We start from the raw sequence: 22,350 nt of genomic DNA on the forward strand, positions 1-22,350 counted from the left end.
GTTGTATGCAACTACTGCACACATTCTATTTCAGTCTTGCTACAGAAGTATATAACTCTATCAAAGGGAGGGCCACCTGTGAAATCAGTCGCATAGTATACCTGCTCTACTGTAACTTTGACAGAACTCTTTTATGACGGTATGACTACCAACCTACTGTCTGCCAAATTGTGACCAAGAGAAAAATTTACCAATCAGTGGCAGAAGACACAACTGGGGACAACAGATTCAATTTCAGTGCTTGCTTCACAACCCATGCCACCTGTATAATCCTCCCCATTTCCACATTCTCTGATTTGTAAATAGGAATTATCCTTACACCACACCCTTCAATCTTATAATTTTCCTGCCTCCCCCCCCCCCCCCTCCTCACCCTTTACTTCTGCTGCCATGCCTCCCCTTCGCCACCAAACACACAACCCTTACCCCATCAATCTACACTCACACTTCCTCTCCAGTTCTCTCTCTTCCTTGATTTTATCTTGCTCACTTAACCATTTCTTCACTTCATTGTGTGGTGCACCAAACTCCTGTAAATTGCACCAGAGGGAGTTTATCAGTGCCATATTCCTATTCTGTTCTCTTGCTGCCTCTCCCTCCCAGCCTTCAGCCATCCTTTTTCCACCCTCTTATTTCCCTCTGTGCATCTTTTCTCTTCTCACTTACACCACTTGGCACAACTCCTCACACCAGATGCACTACAGTGCTGAGAAAAATAGTCAGCTCGTACTATGTAGCTGTATGCATTTATGTGGATGTAAAGGGCATGTTAATTAGCTCTAAAGAAGATAATTTTTTGAAAGCTCAGCGAAGTTTTCAGTCTTGTTAGCATGCCTGTCAACCATTCAGTGCCTTAGTTACATGATGTGTAAGTACCTTTCCTCATTTCACAAGTCATATTCCATGAAGGACTTTTTATCATTACATCAATAAATCTTTAGCACTTCATTCTTTATGTTTTGGAAAACTAACGTCAGGCAGTTACATTATATCGCTTGGAAACAGTTTATATAAAACCAGATAGTAACTTTAATTAAAGCAAAACATCTATAGATCCAACAAATTCCACTAATGCATGACCTGTTTGTATAACTTACTGGAGTGAGGCCAGGTAGCATTCTTTAGCGTCGTGACAATAATAGGATGGTTACCCAATAAAATATCAGATGATTTGCAAGATTCTACGTGGCCACATTTCATAGAGTATTTGAACTGTGTATGTGCTAAAGCTGTTCTATGTCTGCCGCCTTAGCTGAATGGTCAGCGTGACGGATTGCTGTCCTAAGGAGCCCGGGTTCGATTCCCGGCTGGCTCACGGATTTTCTCTGCTCAGGGACTGGGTGTTGTGTTGTCTTCATCATCATTTCATCCCCCTGCGGCATGCAGGTCGCCCAATGTGGCGTCGAATGTAATAAACACCTGCACCAAGGCAACCGGACCCGCCCCATACAGGGCCTCCCGGCCAATGATGCCAAACGCTCATTTCCATTTCCATTTCCATAGCTATTCTGTGCACCAACATGCTCAAATTCTGATCAGAAGGTATAGGACCTCTACAGAAAGTTAGAGAAATTAACAAGTGACAGTGAATCTTAATGCAAAAATGAGATACAATTTAAAAAATTGGTTCTTCAGAAGGAACTTCGGTTATGAGACAAGAACCATTCCTCCTGTCATTAGCCGTATTCCACCAAGGACTTTTCATCATTGTAGACACATCAAAAAAAAATTTGCAGCACCTTTGTTCCAAGAGTTCCGGAACCTGTACAGAAAATTGGAATAAAGATCAAGAAAAACATTATTTCTGCTCTTTTTTTGATCATGAAAACCACACATCACATGTTGTACCACCAAACAGTGAGACCTTCAGAGGTGGTGGTCCAATTTGCTGAACATACCAGTACCTCTAAAGCCCAGTAGCACGTCCTCTTGCATTGATGCGTGCCTGTATTCATTGTGGCATACCATCCACAAGCTCATCAAGACGTTGTTGGTCCAGACTGTCCCACTCCTGAACAGCGATTTGGTGCTAGATGAATCGCGTCGTCCATAAACAGCCCTTTTCAATCTATCCCAGGCATGTTTGATCGGGTTCATGTCTGGAGAACATGCTGACCACTCTAGTCGAGTGATGTTGCTATCCTGAAGGAAGTCATTCACAAGATGTGCATGGTGGGGGCACGAATTGTCATCTGTGAAGACGAATGCCTCGCCAATATGCTGCCGATATGGTTGCACTATTGGTCAGAGGATGGCATTCACGTTATCGTATGACCATTAGGGCGCCTTCCATGACTACCACTGGTGTAAGTCGGCTCACAGCAGGGAACCCCCACCTTGCTGCACTCGCTGGCCAGTGTATTTAAGGTGTTCAGCCTGAGCAGGTTGCCTCCAAACACATCTCCGATGATTGTTTTGTTGAAAGCATATGCGACACTCATCGGTGAAGAGGATGTGATGCCAGTCCTGAGCAGTCCATTCGGCATGTTGTTGGGCCCATCTGTACCACGCTGCATGGTGTCGTGGTTGCAAAGATGGACCTCCCCATGGACATCGGGAGTGAAGTTGCGCATCATGCAGCCTATTGCACACAATTTGAGTTGTAACACGATGTCCTGTGGCTACACAAAAAGCGTGATTGAACATGGTGGCGTTGCTGTCAGGGTTCCTCTGAGCCATAATCTTTAGGTAGCGGTCATGCACTGCAGTAGTAGCCCTTGGGTGGCCTGCACAAGGCACGTCATCAACAGTTTCCGTCTCTCTGTATCTCCACCATGTCCGAACATCATCGCTTTGCTTCACTCCGAGACACCTGGATGCATCCCTTGTTGAAAGCTCTTCCTGGCACAAAGTAGCAATGCGGACGCGATCGAACTGCGGTATTGACCGTCTAGGCATGGTTAAACTACAACAACACTAGCCGTGTACCTCCTTCCTGGTGGAATGACTGGAACTGATAGGCTGTTGGACGCCCTCCATCTAATAGGCACTGCTCCTGCATAGTTGTTTACATCTTTGGGCAGGTTCAGTGACATCTCTGAACAGTCAGAGGGACTGTCTCTGTGATACAATATCCACAGTCAACGTCTGTCTTCAGGAGTTCTGGTAACTGGGGAGATGTAAAACTTTTTTTGGTGTGTTTATTAACAAGTCTTAATTTATTTTCCCTAAACAAGTAGTAGAAGCGAGTGGGTTTCAAAGGCCAATGCTAGTGTTCATTTGGCAAGACTCCTGACTTTTGTGTGTGAGCTGTAATATCTGGGTGTGCCCTATGGCCTAAAGCCTTTGCCTGGGTTCCCTCAGAATCCCAAAGTTGTTCCACGTGGGGAAACTAATCAAACAGTTGGTGACACTAAAAGGAAGTTAGCTTGCCACTGGCTTCACCAGAATGACAAATGTTATATCCCCTCCTGCTAGCTACATGTGTAAAAGTTGCAAGCTGTTTTAACAAGCCAAATAGTATATGGTGATGCATGCTTTCTCATAACTGGAATTCCTTCTGAAGAACCATTTTTTAAAAACTACATCCCGTTTTTGCATTGAGATCACCTGGTATTACATTTTAATGGTATTCGCTATCATTTGTTAGTTTCTGTAACTCTCTGTGAGGTTCCTCTACATCCTGATCAGAATGTGAGCACATTGGTGCATAGAATTTAATGATCTGTATGGATTACAAATGATATCTTGCTGTATTATTGTTTTCAATAGTCTTGTTCACAGTAAGCCCACAATTAAATTTCCTTCTTGCTCAGATCCTCTATAATGAAATACATCGTGATCTTCAGTTTTCACAGCACCTCTGATGAGCATTGTGATCCTATTCATTTAACGTCTCTCCCAATTCCACTAATATTTTTTCAGTGTATTGTTCCTAAACAAGTAGTAGAAGTGATTGGATTTCAGAGGTCCATGCTATCGTTTATTTGGCCAGACTTCTGACCATTGTGTGTGTCCTGTAGTATCTGGGTGTACCTTGTAGACTAAAGCAATTGCGTGGATTTCGTCTGACTACTAATCCCAATGTTGTTCCACCTAATACTGACTTCACAGGAACTCACATGTGACAGTAAGACCTTTAATAACTCTATCCCTCGTGGATTAGTGTGCCAGGGCCCAAAGTGTTTGGTGGCACATCTGAACAGTCCTAAACCTCAGCAGAGCTATGCTCACAGGAGGTTCATCCCAGTCATAAGTACATCCAAATACTAGAGCAGTTCACATTCCAACAGACCCAAACATCAGTATTGTCATTTAGCTGTCTGTCTGTTTCTCTGTGACTTATAATACATTCAAGTCTATTTTAGAGGGTTGCAGCCATTAACTAATAATGATGTCTGCTGTGTTGGTCCCATCCCACTACAATGCACAGTAGAGGCACGAGTGCAACCATGGATTAAAGAAAAAGAAAAGGAGCCTTTATCATGGAGGGAGCTGGGTTGCCAGAATGCGGCAAGTACATCACACAAAAGACACCACTGCTCCATACCACATGCTATTCTTTACTGATGTTGTGACAATAGGTGCACTGTACTAATCAAACTGTTGGTGGCACAGGAAGGAATTTAGCTTGCTACTGGCTTCACTGGAATAACAATGTTATCTCCCCTCTTGTTAGCTAAATGGATGAAAGTAGCAAGCTGTTTCAATCATACCAAATAGCATATGATAATGCAAGCTTCCTCAGTGAATTTCATTGATGAAATCATCTCGTGTTATCAGCAGCACTGTGGCTTGGTGCTGTTGTAACATTTTGACACATTTACTACTCGTCATTTCACCTGATGCTAAAGCAGTTACTTATAAATAACTTCAGTACTTTAAACATAGCTGCGCTACAGCAACGGTTCCACGTAAATCAGACTAAGAGCAGCTGACCAGTTGCGAAGGATAAAGTAATCTTTACCTAGGTTTCAATAGATATAAATCTATCTTCTTCAGAAGACGGCCTGGGGACAATGAACATCGTAATATATATTAAGGTATGAAACATGAGTCAAGAATGAAGTTTAACATATATTAGGAAAATATTGTATTACAAGATGTGAGAAATGTTCTTGGTACTTACAGTATTATAACAACATGAAGTGATATGTCCTTATCGTTTAGGCAAACATCTGCATAGTTACATTAATCATATAAAATATAGCCCTGAAAACAGGGTTTGTCAGACAAATAAAATAGGTACATAGAAGTTGCAGAGCGCCTAAGCGACTGAGTAAAATCGGCCAGCGTAGTAGCACAGCGGCCAGGGCAGGTGGCGCTCATGTCGTGAACTATGTGCCGATAGGCGTACTGAAGTAACATTTGAAACATCAATATTAAATGCGTTCTTAAATAGAGTGATAATAAATAAAATGGCAAGCATTTAACACTCCCGTTATGACATTGTGGGAGGTATAGGAACAATAACGTAGATACATACATCAAAAAGACAGGTGGCGCTTCCGCCGTGAGTTACAAGCAGTGGTCTATATAGCCAAAATATAAAAGTTATATTACCATATTAGTGAAGCCCATAGAACATATATAAGTCAAAACATCAAGAACAATCAGTAATGGCTTTTAAGAAAATTACGAGACCTGGTCTACAATCCAGTTACTACGTAATATAGAATAAGAGAAAATTACATGAGGGCCGCTGTAGTGGCAGCCATACATCGTGAGAAGAACACATATGAACTTCCTTACTAAGAACATTAAAATACTTAGAAAGAGGCAAGACTAATGTTATAATCCATTAAACTTGACACAATTTAATTTTCAGTGTCATCTACTCTAGTTTTGTAGTATTAATTGTAAGTAAAAAGAGTAATATAAATATAATTTTATTTATATTTCTGTTCACAGAATGAAACTGTTGGAGTGGATCACATTTGTAAAAAGTAAGAGATGCCTGCAGAAATCACCAACTCAGTCATCAAAACTGAGGGCTGATGGGAATGAAAAATTCAAATACAAAGACTATGCGTCTAGTGTTGAATTGTTTACAGAGAGCATGGCACATGCATTGTATAACAGCAAGGAAATGGCTCTGGCTGTTGCAAATAGGTCTGCTGCCTTGTTTTATTTGGGAGCGTATGAGGTACTCTAAATTTATAGTTCTTAATTTGCATGTTGTAATAGATTGGAGAAAGAAAGGGCACACTAAACATTGGAATATTACATTTTGTAAGTTTCTGTTGCTGTTATTCATCATCTTTTATGGATGTTAAAATTTTATTTTGGAATGTTGTTGATTCTTGCTGCGGTATTGTAGCTGATAATGCTTTTCAGAGAAATATAGCTTTTGTTCATTGCTTTAAACTGCCAATAAGGCAGGACAGCAATAAAATGCTCCACAGTGCTTTAGAATGCATTGAATTGCTTACTGAAAATACTAGTCTACATCTTTTGTGGGATTCCATCATTCTAGTTGAGTCCAAAGACCATCCTAATTACTATTTCATGTATAGTTCTTCATCCAATTCATCTCAATATGAAAACTGTGTTTACTCTTGAAGTACCTCATTTGTGGATAAGTGTTCAATCGTATTAAAAGAAATTCTTCAAATATGATGCTACCCTTTGTAAATACTTGTACATCTCTTAGGCATGTATTTATGTTCTTAGCCTCTTCATTCTGGTGTATCAAGGTGAGAAGCAACCTCACATTGGCCTACAGAGGTAACTTTAGTGACAGCACATGTGTGCCACGTGAGCTTTTGTTATGTAGTTTCATGTTCCACAGATCATTTGTACAATTCATTGTAATGACATGAAACTGGTCATTTAACAATCACATTACACATTCGTATGAAAATATGGCTATCCTGACCTTTTAAATTATTATTATTTTTTAATGATATTGGGAGTTAGTATCCCTTACCCACCACCTTTTGAATGCACCACTTTTTCTGCTAAAGACAACCTTGATGTGGTGTAATGAATATCATTTTTTTCTGGTATTGTAATTCCTTTTCAACTTTAATGTATTATTTACAATAGACTCCATGAGGGAGTAATTATACTATGAAACAGTAGTCGAAATGTGAGCTACTCAAACAGATGTCCACAAGATGATCGTGGGTGAGCATTGCTTATTATTCTTGCAATACATATTTGATCAATGAACACTTTCTTTCTTAAGGATGAGTTACCCCTATACGATGTTATTGAATGAAGAAAGTACTCAGAAATAGGTCAAGTTACTGATTTACCTTTCCCAAAGATTTCCAATGTTTTGAAATGCAAATATTGCTGAACTAAGTTGTTTTTAGATTTGCAGAACATGTTTTATTCCAGTTTAAATTCTCATCAATATGGACACTTATAATTTTTGAAATTTCCTCACTGTTTTTTACACTTATTGTTGGTATAGTATCTGGACATGAACTGAATATGTTGTGTCTTTTTGAAATTGAGAATTAGACCATTCACAGAAAATTATTTACCACTTCTCATGTTGTGTATATGTTTGGATGGATTGCAATACTATTGAGATTTGTTCAAAAAGAACTAATTCAGCTTGTTGTTTAGATGGAAGGTAGTTTACGTATATGAGGAAATTAAGGCCTTGCGGAAGCCCGTAAGTGATTTCTCCCCAATTTGAAAGATTTCTGCTGCCTACATTGGTTGAATTATTAAGTGTAACTTCCTACATTCTTTTGGTTAGATATGACATTATCCATGGGGGGTTGGGGGGGGGGCGCTCAGGCTGTACCCTGTTTCAGTCCCATTCCAATTACTTTCACCCGTACATGTCTTCTGACTCTTATAACTGCAGTCAATTTCTTTACATGTTATTCCTGTCAATATTGCTAAAAGCTTTCTTTGAAGCTACATACGCTATCAGTATTGATTTGCCTTTCTTCAACATGTGTTCTAAGATAATTAGCAAGTTAATATTGCTTCATGTGTTTCTACATTTCTCCAGAACCAAAACTGACATTCCCTCAGATAACCTTATAGTAGTCATTCCATACTTTGTAGATAATTTGTATTATTATTTTCCAACTATTATTTATTAAGCTGATAGTTTGCTTATATTCCTAATTGTCAGCATCTGCATTCTTTGATGGTTTTACTATTAATTCTTTTTTAAGTCTGAGAGTATTTCATCTGTTTCTCATATCCTGCATACGAAAAGAAAACATTTTTCTCGTATTTGTTTTTCACAAGGCTCTTAATAATTCTGAGGCAAAGTTGTATTATCTAGATGCCTTTGTTTTGACTCAGGTCTTTCTGAGCTCTTTTGAATTTTTCATGCAGTGTAACATCCTCCCCCTCATGTTCATTCATTTTCTCCCCCCTCACTATAATATTGTCTTCATGGTTTTATATTTTTATAGCCCTTCTATACATTCCTTGCATCTTCCAGCCTTACGTTTATTCTCAATTCTAGCTTTTCATCTAGACTCTTGGTGTTCATACAGCATCATCTCTCCTCCCAAAAAAGTTCTCTAATTTTTGTTAATGCCTTATCTATCCAGGGTGTATACGACCCGGGACAACCAGGAGATCCAGGAAAAACCCGGGAATTTTTTCATCCAGGAGAAAACCGGGAAAAACCCGGGAATTTTTTAGAATTCTGGGAATTTTTCGTTGTTTTAGTTTTCAGTTTAATTTTTGTAATTTTAACTTGTAAGATTCGATAACAAAGGATATTACTGTATCCCGCTACTGCAGAATAATACTGCAACAATAAAACGTGAATGAGAAAAAAAATAAATAAATAAAACATAAATTGCAAAGGAAATGTGCCGTGTACAACAACAAAACACAGTGCTCATACAAGCGTGTGCCAACAGCAAACTGTGTCAAAGGCTTTAAGATGACTATACAGTGCTTCATAACAAGAATTTGCCTCTGATGAGTGTGACGTCACAAATGTTTACCAGATTCGTTTTAGCAGTTATTAGCGGGCTTATGCGCTTGCTCAGTTGAGTGGCATATGAGTGGTACCTTCTCCCATTTCTGGCTACATAAATGTGGCTGTTGGCTGTGTAAGAAGTCGCAGCAAGCAGCTAGATTGCTAGATGCAACCGGGCAAAATTACTGCTGCACTCAAGCTGCCAGATACATGCATGTGCAACAGGCCCGGATCTATGAGTGATGGGGGGGGGGGGGGGGGGGGCGGTGGCGCCAAATTCATATTCTTGAGGAGAAAAACCTTGTTTCACAGAGCGCCTAGCATCTAGCGCATGTTGGTCTATCGATTACTCATATGATTTTGATGTGCACCCCTGTTGGTTTTTGAACACTCTGTAAGTTGATTTCTGAATGAATCATAAACCGCACGGGGTAGCCGTGCGGTCTCAGGCGACTTGTCACGGTTCGCACGGCTTCCCCCGTTGGAGGTTCGAATCCTCTCTCGGGCATGGGTGTATATGTTTTCCTTCATGTAAGTTAGTTTATGTTAGATTAAGTAGTGTGTAAGCTTAGGGACCGATGACATCAGCAGTTTGATCCCACAGGAAAAAAAAAAAAAGAAGAAGAAGAAGATGAAGAAGAGAGAGAGAGAGAGAGAGAGAGAGAGAGAGAGAGAGAGAGAGAGAGAGAAAGGGGCCGGGCTGTACAAGCAGATTGCTACACTAGTAAGGGCAGTCCCCGTCTAGCAGTCGCTTAAGTTCTATTATGGAAGTAGCACGGAAAATGGTTTGTACGAACATAACAACGCCTAACCGGATAATAATCAGGGATAACTAAACCGGTGATTCGGGCAGGGTTAGTAAAGTTAACCGACGAATAAGTTTTGACAAAGGCAGGAATAGTTCCAGAACTAGTCATGACAAGATCGTTTGTTAGATCGAGGAAGGAGAGGAAATGGGGACATCATACAAATTAGGGAACAATATGACGATTTCAAATTTATATAAAAATCTCGTACTACTACTTTCCAATCTCATTCTTGAGGAACTGGAGCGTATGAATGAAATGTGCAACTAATGTCTAACATAAAGCTTTTTGCATGTGGTAGGCCTAATAGGCATTTTATGTTGGTCTTCGTGAATTACATTCTGTCATATTATAAAAATGAGCATTTGTGCCACAACAGTCTAGTTTATTTGGTGTGTGTTACTATTTCTGCAGTGTTAGAAAGGCCTGTTTTATTTTATCTAGCAGACAGAGACAAAATAGACATAATCAGATCGAGAAACCACACCAGTCTTGGGTACTATTTGTATTAACAGCTTACACAGTATTAGACAATGATATTTCGATTTTCATGTAGCAAAACGTTTGACGAACTATGATGAAGTAATAGATTCTTTCGCAGAAAGGAAAGCAAACCATGTAAAGCTGTAGCAAGATAAGAGAGAAAACAATGCTAGGAGATAAAGATTGAAGAAATGTGTACTGTATTGCTTGTCTTTTGTCTTTAGTGGTTTTATGTTGTTGTTGTTGTGGTCTTCAGTCCTGAGACTGGTTTGATGCAGCTCTCCATGCTGCTCTATCCTGTGCAATCTTCATCTCCCAGTACTTACTGCAACCTACATCCTTCTCAATCTGCTTAGTGTATTCATCTCTTGGTCTCCCTCTACGATTTTTACTCTCCATGCTGCCCTCCAATGCTAAATTTGTGATCCCTTGATGCCTCAGAACATGCCCTACCAACCAGTCCCTTCTTATTGTCAAGTTGTGCCACAAACTCCTCCTCTTCTCCCCTATTCTATTCAATACCTCCTCATTAGTTAGGTGATCTACCCATCTAATCTTCAGCATTCTTCTGTAGCACCGCATTTCGAAAGCTTCTATTCTCTTCTTGTCCAAACTATTTATCGTCCATGTTTCACTTCCATACATGGCTACACTCCATACAAATACTTTCAGAAACAACTTCCTGACACTTAAATCTATACTCGATGTTAACAAATTCCTCTCCTTCAGAAACGCTTTCCTTGCCATTGCCAGTCTACATTTTATATCCTCTCTACTTCGACCATCATCAGTTATTTTGCTCCACAAATAGCAAAACTCCTTTACTACGTTAAGTGTCTCATTTCCTAATCTAATTCCCTCAGCGTCACCCGACTTAATTCGACTACATTCCATGATCCTCTTTTTGCTTTTGTTGATGTTCATCTTATATCCTCCTTTCAAGACACTGTCCATTCCGTTCAACTGCTCTTCCAAGTCCTTTGCTGTCTCTGACAGAATTACAATGTCATCGTCGAATCTCAAAGTTTTTATTTCTTCTCCATGGATTTTAATACCTACTCCAAATTTTTCTTTTGTTTCCTTTACTGCTTGCTCAATATACAGATTGAATAACATCGGGGATAGGCTACAACCCTGTCTCACTCCCTTCCCAACCACTGCATCCCTTTGATGCCCCTCGACTCTTATAACTGCCTTCTGGTTTCTGTACAAATTTTAAACAGCCTTTCACTCCCTGTATTTTACCCCTGCCACCTTCAGAATTTGAAAGAGAGTATTCCAGTCAACATTGTCAAAAGCTTTCTCTAAGTCTACAAATGCTACAAATGTAGGTTTGCCTTTCCTTAATCTTTCTTCTAAGATAAGGCGTAAGGTCAGTATTGCCTCACATGTTCCACATTTCTACGGAATCCAAACTGATCTTCCCCGAGGTCGACTTCTACCAGTTTTTCCATACATCTGTAAGGAATTCACGTTAGTATTTTGCAGCCGTGACTTATTAAACTGATAGTTCGGTAATTTTCACATCTGTGAACACCTGCTTTCTTTGGGATTGGAATTATTATACTCTTCTTGAAGTCTGAGGGTATTTCGTCTGTCTCATACATCTTGCTCACCATATGGTGTAGTTTTGTCATGACTGGCTCTCCCAAGGCCATCAGTAGTTCTAATGGAATGTTGTCTACTCCTGGGGCCTTGTTTCGACTTCGATCTTTCTGTGGTCTGTCAAACTCTTCACGCAGTATCTTATCTCCCATTTCATCTTCATCTACATCCTCTTCCATTTCCATAATGTTGGCCTCAAGTACATCGCCCTTGTATAGACCCTCTATATACTTCGTCCACCTTTCTGCTTTCCCTTCTTTGGTTAGAACTGGGTTTCCATCCGAGCTCTTGATATTCATACAAGTGGCACTCCTTTCTCCAAAGGTCTCTTTAATTTTCCTGTAGGCAGTATCTATCTTACCCCTAGCGAGATAAGCCTCTACATCCTTACATTTGTCCTCTAGCCATCCCTGCTTAGCCATTTTGGACATCCTGTCGATCTCATTTTTGAGACGTTTGTATTCCCTTTTGCCAGCTTCATTTACTGTGTTTTTATATTTTCTCCTTTCATCAATTAAATTCAATATTTCTTCTGTTACCCAAGGATTTCTAACAGCCCTCGTCTTTTTACCTACTTAATCGTCTGCTGCCTTCACTACTTCATCCCTCAGAGCTACCCATTCTTCTTCTACTGTGTTTCTTTCCCCCATTCCTGTCAATTGTTCCCTTATGCTCTCCCTGAAACTCTGCACAACCTCTGGTTCTTTCAGTTTATCCAGGTCCCATCTCCTTAAATTCCCACCTTTTTGCAGTTTCTTCAGTTTTAATCTACAGTTCATAACCAATAGATTGTGGTCCTAGTCCACATCTGCCCCTGGAAATGTCTTACAATTTAAAACCTGGTTCCTAAATCTCTGTCTTACCATTATATAATCTATCTGATACCTGTCAGTATCTCCAGGCTTCTTCCATGTATACAACCTTCTTTCATGATTCTTGAACCAAGTGTTAGCTATGATTAATTTATGCTCTTTGCAAAATTCTACCAGACGGCTTCCTCTTTCATTTCTTACCCCCAATCCATATTCACCTACTATGTTTCCTTCTCTCCCTTTCCTACTCTCAAATTCCAGCCACCCATGACTATTAAATTTTCGTCTCCCTTCACTACCTGAATAAGTATTTTATCTCATCATACATTTCTTCAATTTCTTCATCACCTGCGTAGCTAGTTGCCATATAAACTCGTACTACTGTAGTAGACGTGGGCTTTGTGTCTATCTTGGCCACAATAATGCGTTCACTATGCTGTTTGTAGTAGCTTACTTGCACTCCTATTTTTTTATTCATTATTAAACCTACTCCTGCATTACCCCTATTTGATTTTGTATTTATAACCCTGTATTCACCTGACCAAAAGTCTTGTTCCTCCTGCCACCGAACTTCACTAATTCCCCCTATATCTAACGTTAACCTATCCATTTCCCTTTTTAAATTTTCTAACCTACCTGCCCGATTAAGGGATCTGACGTTCCACGCTCCGATCTGTAAAACGCCAGTTTTCTTTCTCCTGATAACGACATCCTCCTGGGTAGTGCCCGTCTGGAGATCCGAATGGGGGACTATTTTACCTCCGGAATATTTCACCCAAGAGGACACCATCATCATTTAACGATACAGTAAAGCTGCATGCCCTCGGGAAAAATTACAGCTGTAGTTTCTCCTTGCTTTCAACCGTTCGCAGTACCAGCACAGCAAGGCCATTTTGGTTAGTGTTACAAGGCCAGATCAGTCAATCATCCAGACTGTTGCCCCTACAACTACTGAAAAGGCTGCTGCCCCTCTTCAGGAACAACATGTTTGTCTGGCCTCTCAACAGATACCCCTCCGTTGTGGTTGCACCTACGGTGTGGCCATCTGTATCGCTGAGGCACGCAAGCCTCCCCACCAACGGCAAGGTCCATGGTTCATGGGGGTGGGGTATGTACCCTATATTTAATTTCATGTCACCCAAAACAGAAATTTATTAGCTAAAAGGCAATAAAGAGTGCAAATTTTCTGAAGAGTTCTTGTTCTCCTGATTACAAATAATCCCATCCAGTATTAATTGCGAATTTTTTTTTATTTATTTATTTTTTTTTTTTTAAAGAGCGCAGAGTGTCAAACCGTGCAACTGGGAGCAGGAGAGGCACTAGGGCATTTTAATTTCCTCTGTCCTGAATATAGTTTGATGGCATCCAATACAAAATATACACGTTTCAATTCCACGGAGCAAAATACAGTGATGTGCGATAGAAGAATGCTGTGTGAAATGGGGTGGCACTGCACAAAATGGATCAAATGGCTCTGAGCACTATGGGACTTAACAGCTGAGGTCCTCTATCCCCTAGAACTTAGAACTACTTAAACCCAACTAACCTAAGGACATCACACACCTCCATGCCCGAGGCAGGATTCGAACCTGCGACTGTAGTAGTCGCGCAGTTCCGGACTGAAGTGCCTAGAACCACTCAGCCACCCTGGTGGCACTGCACTTTGGCACACTTAAGACCAAATAAAATGTCTTACATTTCCTCTAACACATATGTTTTATGTATCAGACTCTTCAGACAGCTGTGCGCTAACATATTTCGAAAATTTGATTTTTTTACAATTTTTGACATATCTCAAACGCTCAAGGAAGGAGGCTGGGTGAGAAGGGGGGTGGGGTAGGGGGGGGGGGCACCACTATCTTAGTATTGCCCCAGTTCGGAAATATCGTAGATCTGAGGCTGATGCGCAGAGCAGCCTGAGTTATAGTGGGGAAGAAGTGTGTTGTCTCCACATGACCCATGTTTACATTTAGTGATTTTACTGTTTCCTCTTCGTTTACTGCTTTCTAGTCAAATGGAAACAAAATGGATTTCTGTGGCCGGGAGCTATCAAGTGAATTAAAATACATTCACATAATTACGGAAGGCTAATATACATTATTAGTTTCAAATTTATTTTATTTCCACTTTTCTTACAGCCATGCATTAATCGCCTTCTAGAACAATGTAGTTATTTTTGTCAGTTTGCTAAAGAAATTTTGTTTTTATTATCTTTCATGCTGAGGCAGTCAATGTGTTTGAAACAAAGTGTTTAGTTCCACACTATTGGCTAATTTCAACTGCTCGCTGCATTTCAAGTGCACATTTTGATCTTCTAGCACGCATGGCATTATGCCATAATAAAGAATAAAAAATTAGTTAATACAGTCCTGGTACTCCAAGAAAATTTACATCCCAAAACCCACACTGGAAAGCTTAATATCAGGTCAAGGCCTGCTTCATTGGGAATCTGGACATACGAATGTTCTCTTTAAGCATGCACTTTAAATGTGCCATTTTAGTATGGTTCATGAAATTCCGATGCTCTTAGATATCCCCTGATGTCTTTTTCTCTTTTATGACATAATGTAAGATCTTTTAATGTTTTACACATACGAACATACGGGCTTCCTGTGTCATAGCAGCTGCCAAAGTGCGGTGGCGCCTGTTATCGGGCGCTCTCTGACAACTACTGAAACGAACCTATTTCTAACGGGTCACGGGAAAATATTGCGAATGGGGGTTTGAAAAGCGTTACTTTCAAAGTAAATTTCCTTTTACGCAAGTTGAACTATGTGCGAAAATGTACGATGAATTTCGTAAATCACAGAGCATTTGATGATGAGCCATTTAGAAGTATTTCGAGCCCAGAAGATCAGAAATTCATGTCGTTAACATGAGCAAATTGATGTAGTGCTACAGGAAGCTCTCTCTCTCCTCTGTGGTAGCTAATTTATTTGAGGAAAACTTTGAGGCCAAGTCACTGGACTCAGCTAAAAGTTTTACTGGCACATTTGTGCGATGTATCCTAAAGTGTAACATGCACAAAAAATCAATATTATACGTGAAAGCTTAGCTTCTCTTGCAGCTTATTAACCTTAGAGACCAATATTATATATGAAAGCTTTGCTTTCCTTGTGGCAACACTATGTATATTAATTTAAAACATTAACTTTTCCTGTTTATGTATCCGCATTACTTAACAGTGATGTTGCTATTAGCTGACTACATCTCGTGTCCTGTGATTTGAATATCCGCTGTCATCGGCTGGCGGGATCACGTGACATGAGCTATGACTAGCTTACAAAAGTGCATCACAATCACGATTACAATGGTTCGGAAAGTGACATGCAGTGTTTGGTGGAATTCAAATCTATACTTTCGTAAATGAAAATATACAGCGTACATATTGCTGCACATAAAAATCTTTCCAAAAGGAGTTTTCTTCCCTGAGTTTCGTTTTCTAAAGTGCTGGGAAATTCCATGCCTGTGTATAAAAACATAACCATTCAATGGATTGATAAGTTTTACAATTCCAAGGGAAAATATACTGTCACTTAATAACATGGAAAAAGTATGTTTTCATCCAGGAGAAAGTGTATTTTTAACCTGGAAATCCGGGTATTTTTTTTCCTTGTCTGCGTATACATCACCTGTCACTCTCCCTTTTTTATGTATCTGTATACCCTTCCACCTGTTTCACTTTTTGCATTTTGATGTTTTCTTCTTACATCAGTTGAATTTGATATCTCATATGTTATCCAAGAATTCCAATGTGGCGTTTTCTTTTTGCCTAGTTGTTCCTTTTGTGCAGTTTTTACTGTTCCATTTCTGAAAGCTACCCATTTACCTTCTATCATGTTTCTATAACTTGTTTCTGTCAGATATTCCCTAACACTCCCTTTGAAACTACCAACAATCTTCAGTTCTTTCAGCTTATTGAGGTTCCCCTTCCACAATTTCCTCCCTTATTGCAGTTTCTTCATTTGTAATCTGCATTTCATAATATGGCCAGAGAGTACATTTACTCCTGTAACAGTTTTGCAGTTTAAAATCTCTGTCTTAGCAGTATATAATTTATCTAAAATCTTCCAGGTCTCTTACACATATACAGCCTTCTTCCATGATTCTTAGACCAAGTGATTAAATTGTACACTGTGCAAAATTGTACCAGGCAGCTGCCCCTTTGATTCCCTGTGCCCATTCCATGTTCTTCTATTGTTTTACTATCTCTTCCTTTTGCTGCTGTCAAATTCCAGTCACCCAACACAGTTAATTTTTCATCTCCAATAATCTACTGGATAATTTCTTTTATCTCGTCATACTTTTTTTCAGTTGGTGAGTTGTAGCCGTGTGTCTGTCTGATGACCTGTTCACTATGCTATTCATAGTACCTTATGCACATCCCTCGTTTCTTGTTCGTTATTAAACCTACTCCTTCATTACTCGTATTTGATTTTGTGTTGACTACCTTTTTCTATTGTAATGAGAAATCCCGTCCTATCTGTTACTTGTCATTTACTAACTCCTACCACATCTGACTTCAAGTTCTATAATGCAGCTGGTTAAGGCGGTCTAACATTTTACACTCCAACCAGTAGCATGCCAATTTTTTTCTTTTTCTTTTTTCTGGTAACAGTGTCCAGATTAGCCCATACTTGGAGATCCAAATGTGGGACAATTTTACCTCTGGAATATTTTACACAAGAGGATGCCATCATCATTCATTCATAAAGCAGAGCTGCATACCCATGGGGAATCGTGTGGCTGTAGTTCCCATATTACAAGGCCAAATTGGTCAATCTTCCAGAGTGTTGTCCGTGTAACTACTGAAAAAATTGCTACTCCTCTGCAGGATCATGTGGCTGTCAGGCCCCACCATAGGATGACCACATAGGCTCAGTTGTAAATGGAGCAAATGGCAGATTGTGGGTCATTGTTAGAATACTAAGGAAATACAATCAGTCTATAAAGGAGATTGCTTACAAACATCCATGTGGCCAATGCTAGAAAATTGCTCAAGTGTGTGGGATCCATACAAAATGGGACTAGCAGGGGATACTTAACATATTCAGAGAAGGGCAGCATGAATGCTCAAAGGTTTGATTGACCCTGGGAGAATGTAATGGAGATGCTGTAAGGACTGAAATGGCAAACAGTTGAAGATAGACAGAAACTATTTTGAGTTCATAATCTCCATCAGCAGACATTGAGATGAAGACAGAGAAGCTGTGCAGTTATCACAGAACACTTGTCATGAAGAGCTTAGACAAAGCTTGTCTTGGGCAGAGCCACTGACTGAGGTGATTGTGTGCTGGCATTAACAGGCTTGTCAGTTAGTTCCACCATTGATTTCAGTGCTTATGGATGAAGACTTTGCCTTGCACAGTGCTCTGTTTCTATGTGCTCAGACCGAGCGAGGAGGCACAGTTGTTAGGACACTGGACTCGTATTCAGGAGGATGACATTTCAAATCCATCTCCGGCCATCCTGATTTAGATTTTCCATGATTTCCCTAAATCATTTCAGGCAAATGCTGGGATGGTTCCTTTGAAAAGGCACGTCTGGTTTCCTTCCCCATCCTTCCCTAATCCGAACTTGTGCTCAGTCTCTAATGACCTAGCTGTCGACGGGATGTTAAACACTAATCTCCTCATCCTTCTCCATGTGCTCAGTTGTCAGTTGCTCACACAGGTCACATATTGTGTTTTCCTCCATGCTTGTTCTCTGTGTGGTATTCAGACTCTGCTCCCCTGTAGAATGGCTCGTACATCAAGGTTAATTCCCTCATCCAGAGTTAAGCTCCCTGGCTTGTAGTTGAGCAACTGGTGGCTTGTATAGTTAAATTCATGCTGACTGATGATCCCGTGGCATTGTCATGCCCTTGCAGATACTAAATCGAGAAACTACTTATAAAATTTCAAGAATCAGCTGTAAATGATGAATCGAGGAATGTACTACATCTCCCTATGTATCTCTCTCGTAGGGATCGCAGGGACAGTATTAGAGTAATTACAGTGTGCACCGAGGTGTTTAAATGGTCATTCTTTCTCCGTATGTGAATGGGACAAGAAGAAGCCCTAATAAATGGTACAATGGGAAGTACCCTGTATCACATGTCTTAGTGCTTGCAGAACAGCCAGTGCCATTTTAGCCACATAGTGAGAGTTAGTAAATGCTACCGGCCCCATGCATTAGGGGTCCCCGCACCTGGGTGTTAGTAGAATCTGTTAAGTTGGATAATAATCATGTTCTACCTACTGTTCAATGGAAAGATTATGGTGTTCAAATATACAATGAGTAATAACAATTTTAGCTCATTTCTAAGAGTGAGCACTGGCCACACCATATGTTATGTTTCGTAGATTGACAACATAGCAAAACTTACAGGGAAATTCTCTAATGTTATCCAAGCTAGTCCGAGCAACCCAATTAATTAGAATAGGGGTCTGTTGATTACCAATGAAAGTAATTAATGGATACCGTACTCATTTTTGTAATTCTACTGTTACAATTATTCATTTCTTCTACAATGTATTTACTTTACCTATAGTACTTTTGATACAAGCTGCCTAGAGTGGAGACTGCTTTCTTGTTGGTGCATTATTGTTGCAGAACATGATGTAGTTTCATGGTTCCTGCATTTCTTTTGTGTCATTTTCTTACTACTTGCTGTGGAGTACTAAGATATGACACTACTGTTCTACATCTACATCGATACTCTGCAAGCCACTGTATGGTGCGTGGTGGATGGTACCCTGTACCACTACTTGTTATTTCCTTTCCTGTTCCACTCACAAATAGAGCAAGGGAAAAATGACTGTCAGTTTGCCTCTGTATGAGCCCTAATTTCTCATATCTTATCTTCATGGCCCTTACGGGCAAAGTCGTTCAGCAGTCAGCTTCAAATGTCGGTTCTCAAAATTTGCTCAATAGTGTTTCTCGAAAAGAACGTCACCTTCTGTCCAGGGAGTCCCATTTCAGTTCCCAAAGCAACTCTGTAACACGTGTTGCTTGAACGTACCGGTAACAAATCTAGCAGCCTGCCTGTGAATTGCTTCAGTATCTTCCTACAATCCGACCTGGTATGGATCCCAAACACTCAAGCAGTACTCAAAAATAGGTCACACCAGTGTCCTGTATGTGATATCCTTCACAGGTGAACTACTCTTTCCTAAAATTCTCCCAATAAATTGAAGTCTAGCATTTGCCTTCCCTACCACATTTTTCATGTTCATTTCACCTCATATCGCTTTGCAACGTTATGCCCAGATATTTAAATGATTTGACTGTGTCAAGCAGGACACAAGACCATATCTGAACATTAAAGGTTTGATCTTCCTACTCATCCGAATTAACATACATTTTTCCACATTTAGGGCTAGCTGCTATTCATCACACCAATTTTAAATTTCATCTAAGTCATCTTGTCATCAATACCCAGTCACTCAACTTCGACACCTCACCATACACCACAGCATCATCAGCAAACAACTGCGGATTGCTGTCCACACCATCAGCCGCATCATTTATGTGTATAGAGAACAACAGCAGTCCTAACATACTTCCCTGTGGCACTCCTGATGATATCCTTGTCTCTGATGAACACTCGCCATCAGGGACAACATACTGATGTCTATTATTTAAAAAGTCTTCGAGTCACTCACATATCTGTGAAATTATTCCGTATGCTCATACCTTCATTAACAGCCTCCAATAGAGCACCGTGTCAAACGCTTTCCTGAGATCTAGAAATATAGAATCTGCCTCTTGCCCTTCATCCATAGTTCTCAGTATATCATGTGAGAAAAGGGCAAGCTGATTTTCACATGAGCGATGCTTTCTGAAACCATGCTGATTTGTGCAAAAAAGCTTCTCAGTCTCAAGAAAGTTCATTGTATTCAGACTGAGAAGATGTTCAAGGATTCTGCAGCAAACATAAGTCAGGGATATTGGTCTGTAACTTTGTGGGTCTATTCGTTTACCTTTCTTATGTAATGGAGTCACCTACACTTTTTTCCAGTCACTTGGGATTTAGTGTTGGGTGAGAGATTCTTGATAAATGCAAGCTAGGTAAGAGGCCAATGCAGTAGAGTATTCTGTAAAATCTAACTGGGGTTCCTTCTGGACCTGGTGATTTATTTGCTTTCAAATTCTTCGGTTGTTTTCTACACCAGGTATGCTTATTACACACGTAAAAAAAAGTTTTGCATCATCTCGGTTCCGAGAGTTCTGGAACCTGTACAGAAAATTGGAACAGAGATCAACATAAACATCATTTTCGCCTTTTATATTTCTCATGAAAACCACACATTGCATGTTGTACCACCATGCAGCGAGACCTTCAGAGGTGGTGGTCCAGATTGCTGTACACACCGGTACCTCCAATACCCGGTAGCACGTCCTCTTGGATTGATGCATGCCTGTATTCATCGTGGCATACTATCCACAAGCTCATCAAGGCACTATTCGTCCAGATTGTCCCACTCCTCAACAGTGATTTTTCATAGATCTCTCAGAGTGGTTGGTGGGTCACGTCGTCAATAAACAGCCTTTTTCATTCTATCCCAGGCATGTTTAACAGGGTTCATGTCTGAAAGAACATGCTGGCCACTGCTGTCAAGCATTGTCGTTATCTTGAAGGAAGTCATTCACAAGATGTGCATGATGGGGGTGCGAATAGTAGACCATGAAGATGAAAGCCTTGCCAATATGCTGCCTATGTGGTTGCACTATCAGTTCGAGGATGGCATTCACGTATCGTACAGCTGTTATGGCGCCTTCCTTGACCACCAGCAGCAGCGTACATTGGCCCCATATAATGCCACCCCAAACCAGCAGGGAACCTCCACCACATTGCACTTGCTGGACAGTATGTCTAAGACTTTAACCTGACCGGGTTGCCTTCAAACGTGTCTCGGACAATTGTCTGCTTGAAGGCATATGCAACACTCATTGGTGAAGAGAACAAGATGCCAATCCTGAACAGTCCATTCGTCATGTTGTTGTACCACGCTGCATGGTGTCATGGGTGCAAAGATGGACCTTGCCATGGACAACGGGAGTGAAGTTATGCATCATGCAGCCAACTGTGCACAGTTTGAGTCATAACATGACGTCCTGTGGCTGCACGAAAAGCATTAATCAACATGGTGGCATTGCTGTCAGGGTTCCTCCTAGCCATAATCCGTAGGTAGCAGTCATTCACTGCAGTAGTAGCCCTTGGACGGCTTGAGTGAGGCATGTCATCGACCGTTCCTGTCTCTCTGTATCTCCACCATGTCCGAACAACATTGCTTTGGTTCACCCTGAGACGCCTGGACACTTCCCTTGCTGAGAGCCCTTCCTGGCACAAAGTAACAATGCGGACGCGATCGAACTGCGGTATTGACCATCTAGGCATGGTTGAACTACAGACAACATGAGCTGTGTACCGCCTTCCTGGTGGAATGACTGGAATTGATTGGCTCTTGGACCCCCTCCGTGTAATAGGCGCTGCTCATGCATGGTTACTTACACCTTTGGGCGGATTCAGTGACATCCCTGAACAGTCAGAGGGACTGTGTCTGTGATACAACATCCACAGTCAACGTCTACCTTCAGGAGTTCTGCGAACTGGGCTGATGCAAAACTTTTTTTGATGTGTGTAGTATGTCATTCATATGGGAGTCTGTCCGATGGCCAAATGACAGTATGTTTGTACGATGCTCCTTTGTGAATGATTTCCTGAACGTGAAATTTAAAACATTAGCTTTCATTTTGCTATCATCAGCTGTCATACCAGCAACATGGGACTCAATGGAAGCCCTAGACT

At 40.6% G+C, this 22,350-nt stretch overlaps 1 protein-coding gene across 1 annotated transcript in view; it reads left to right on the forward strand.

The window, feature by feature from the left end:
• Positions 1-22,350, forward strand: part of LOC124613317 (SET and MYND domain-containing protein 4-like) — a 119,481-nt gene that overhangs the window by 12,082 nt on the left and 85,049 nt on the right. The window contains exon 2 of the mRNA XM_047142014.1: positions 5,851-6,085. Within this exon, the coding sequence (XP_046997970.1) occupies positions 5,851-6,085 (235 nt within the window). The remainder of the gene's footprint in view (positions 1-5,850; positions 6,086-22,350) is intronic.

This window comes from Schistocerca americana, chromosome 4, assembly GCF_021461395.2.
Source record: "Schistocerca americana isolate TAMUIC-IGC-003095 chromosome 4, iqSchAmer2.1, whole genome shotgun sequence".
Lineage (NCBI taxonomy): Eukaryota > Metazoa > Arthropoda > Insecta > Orthoptera > Acrididae > Schistocerca > Schistocerca americana.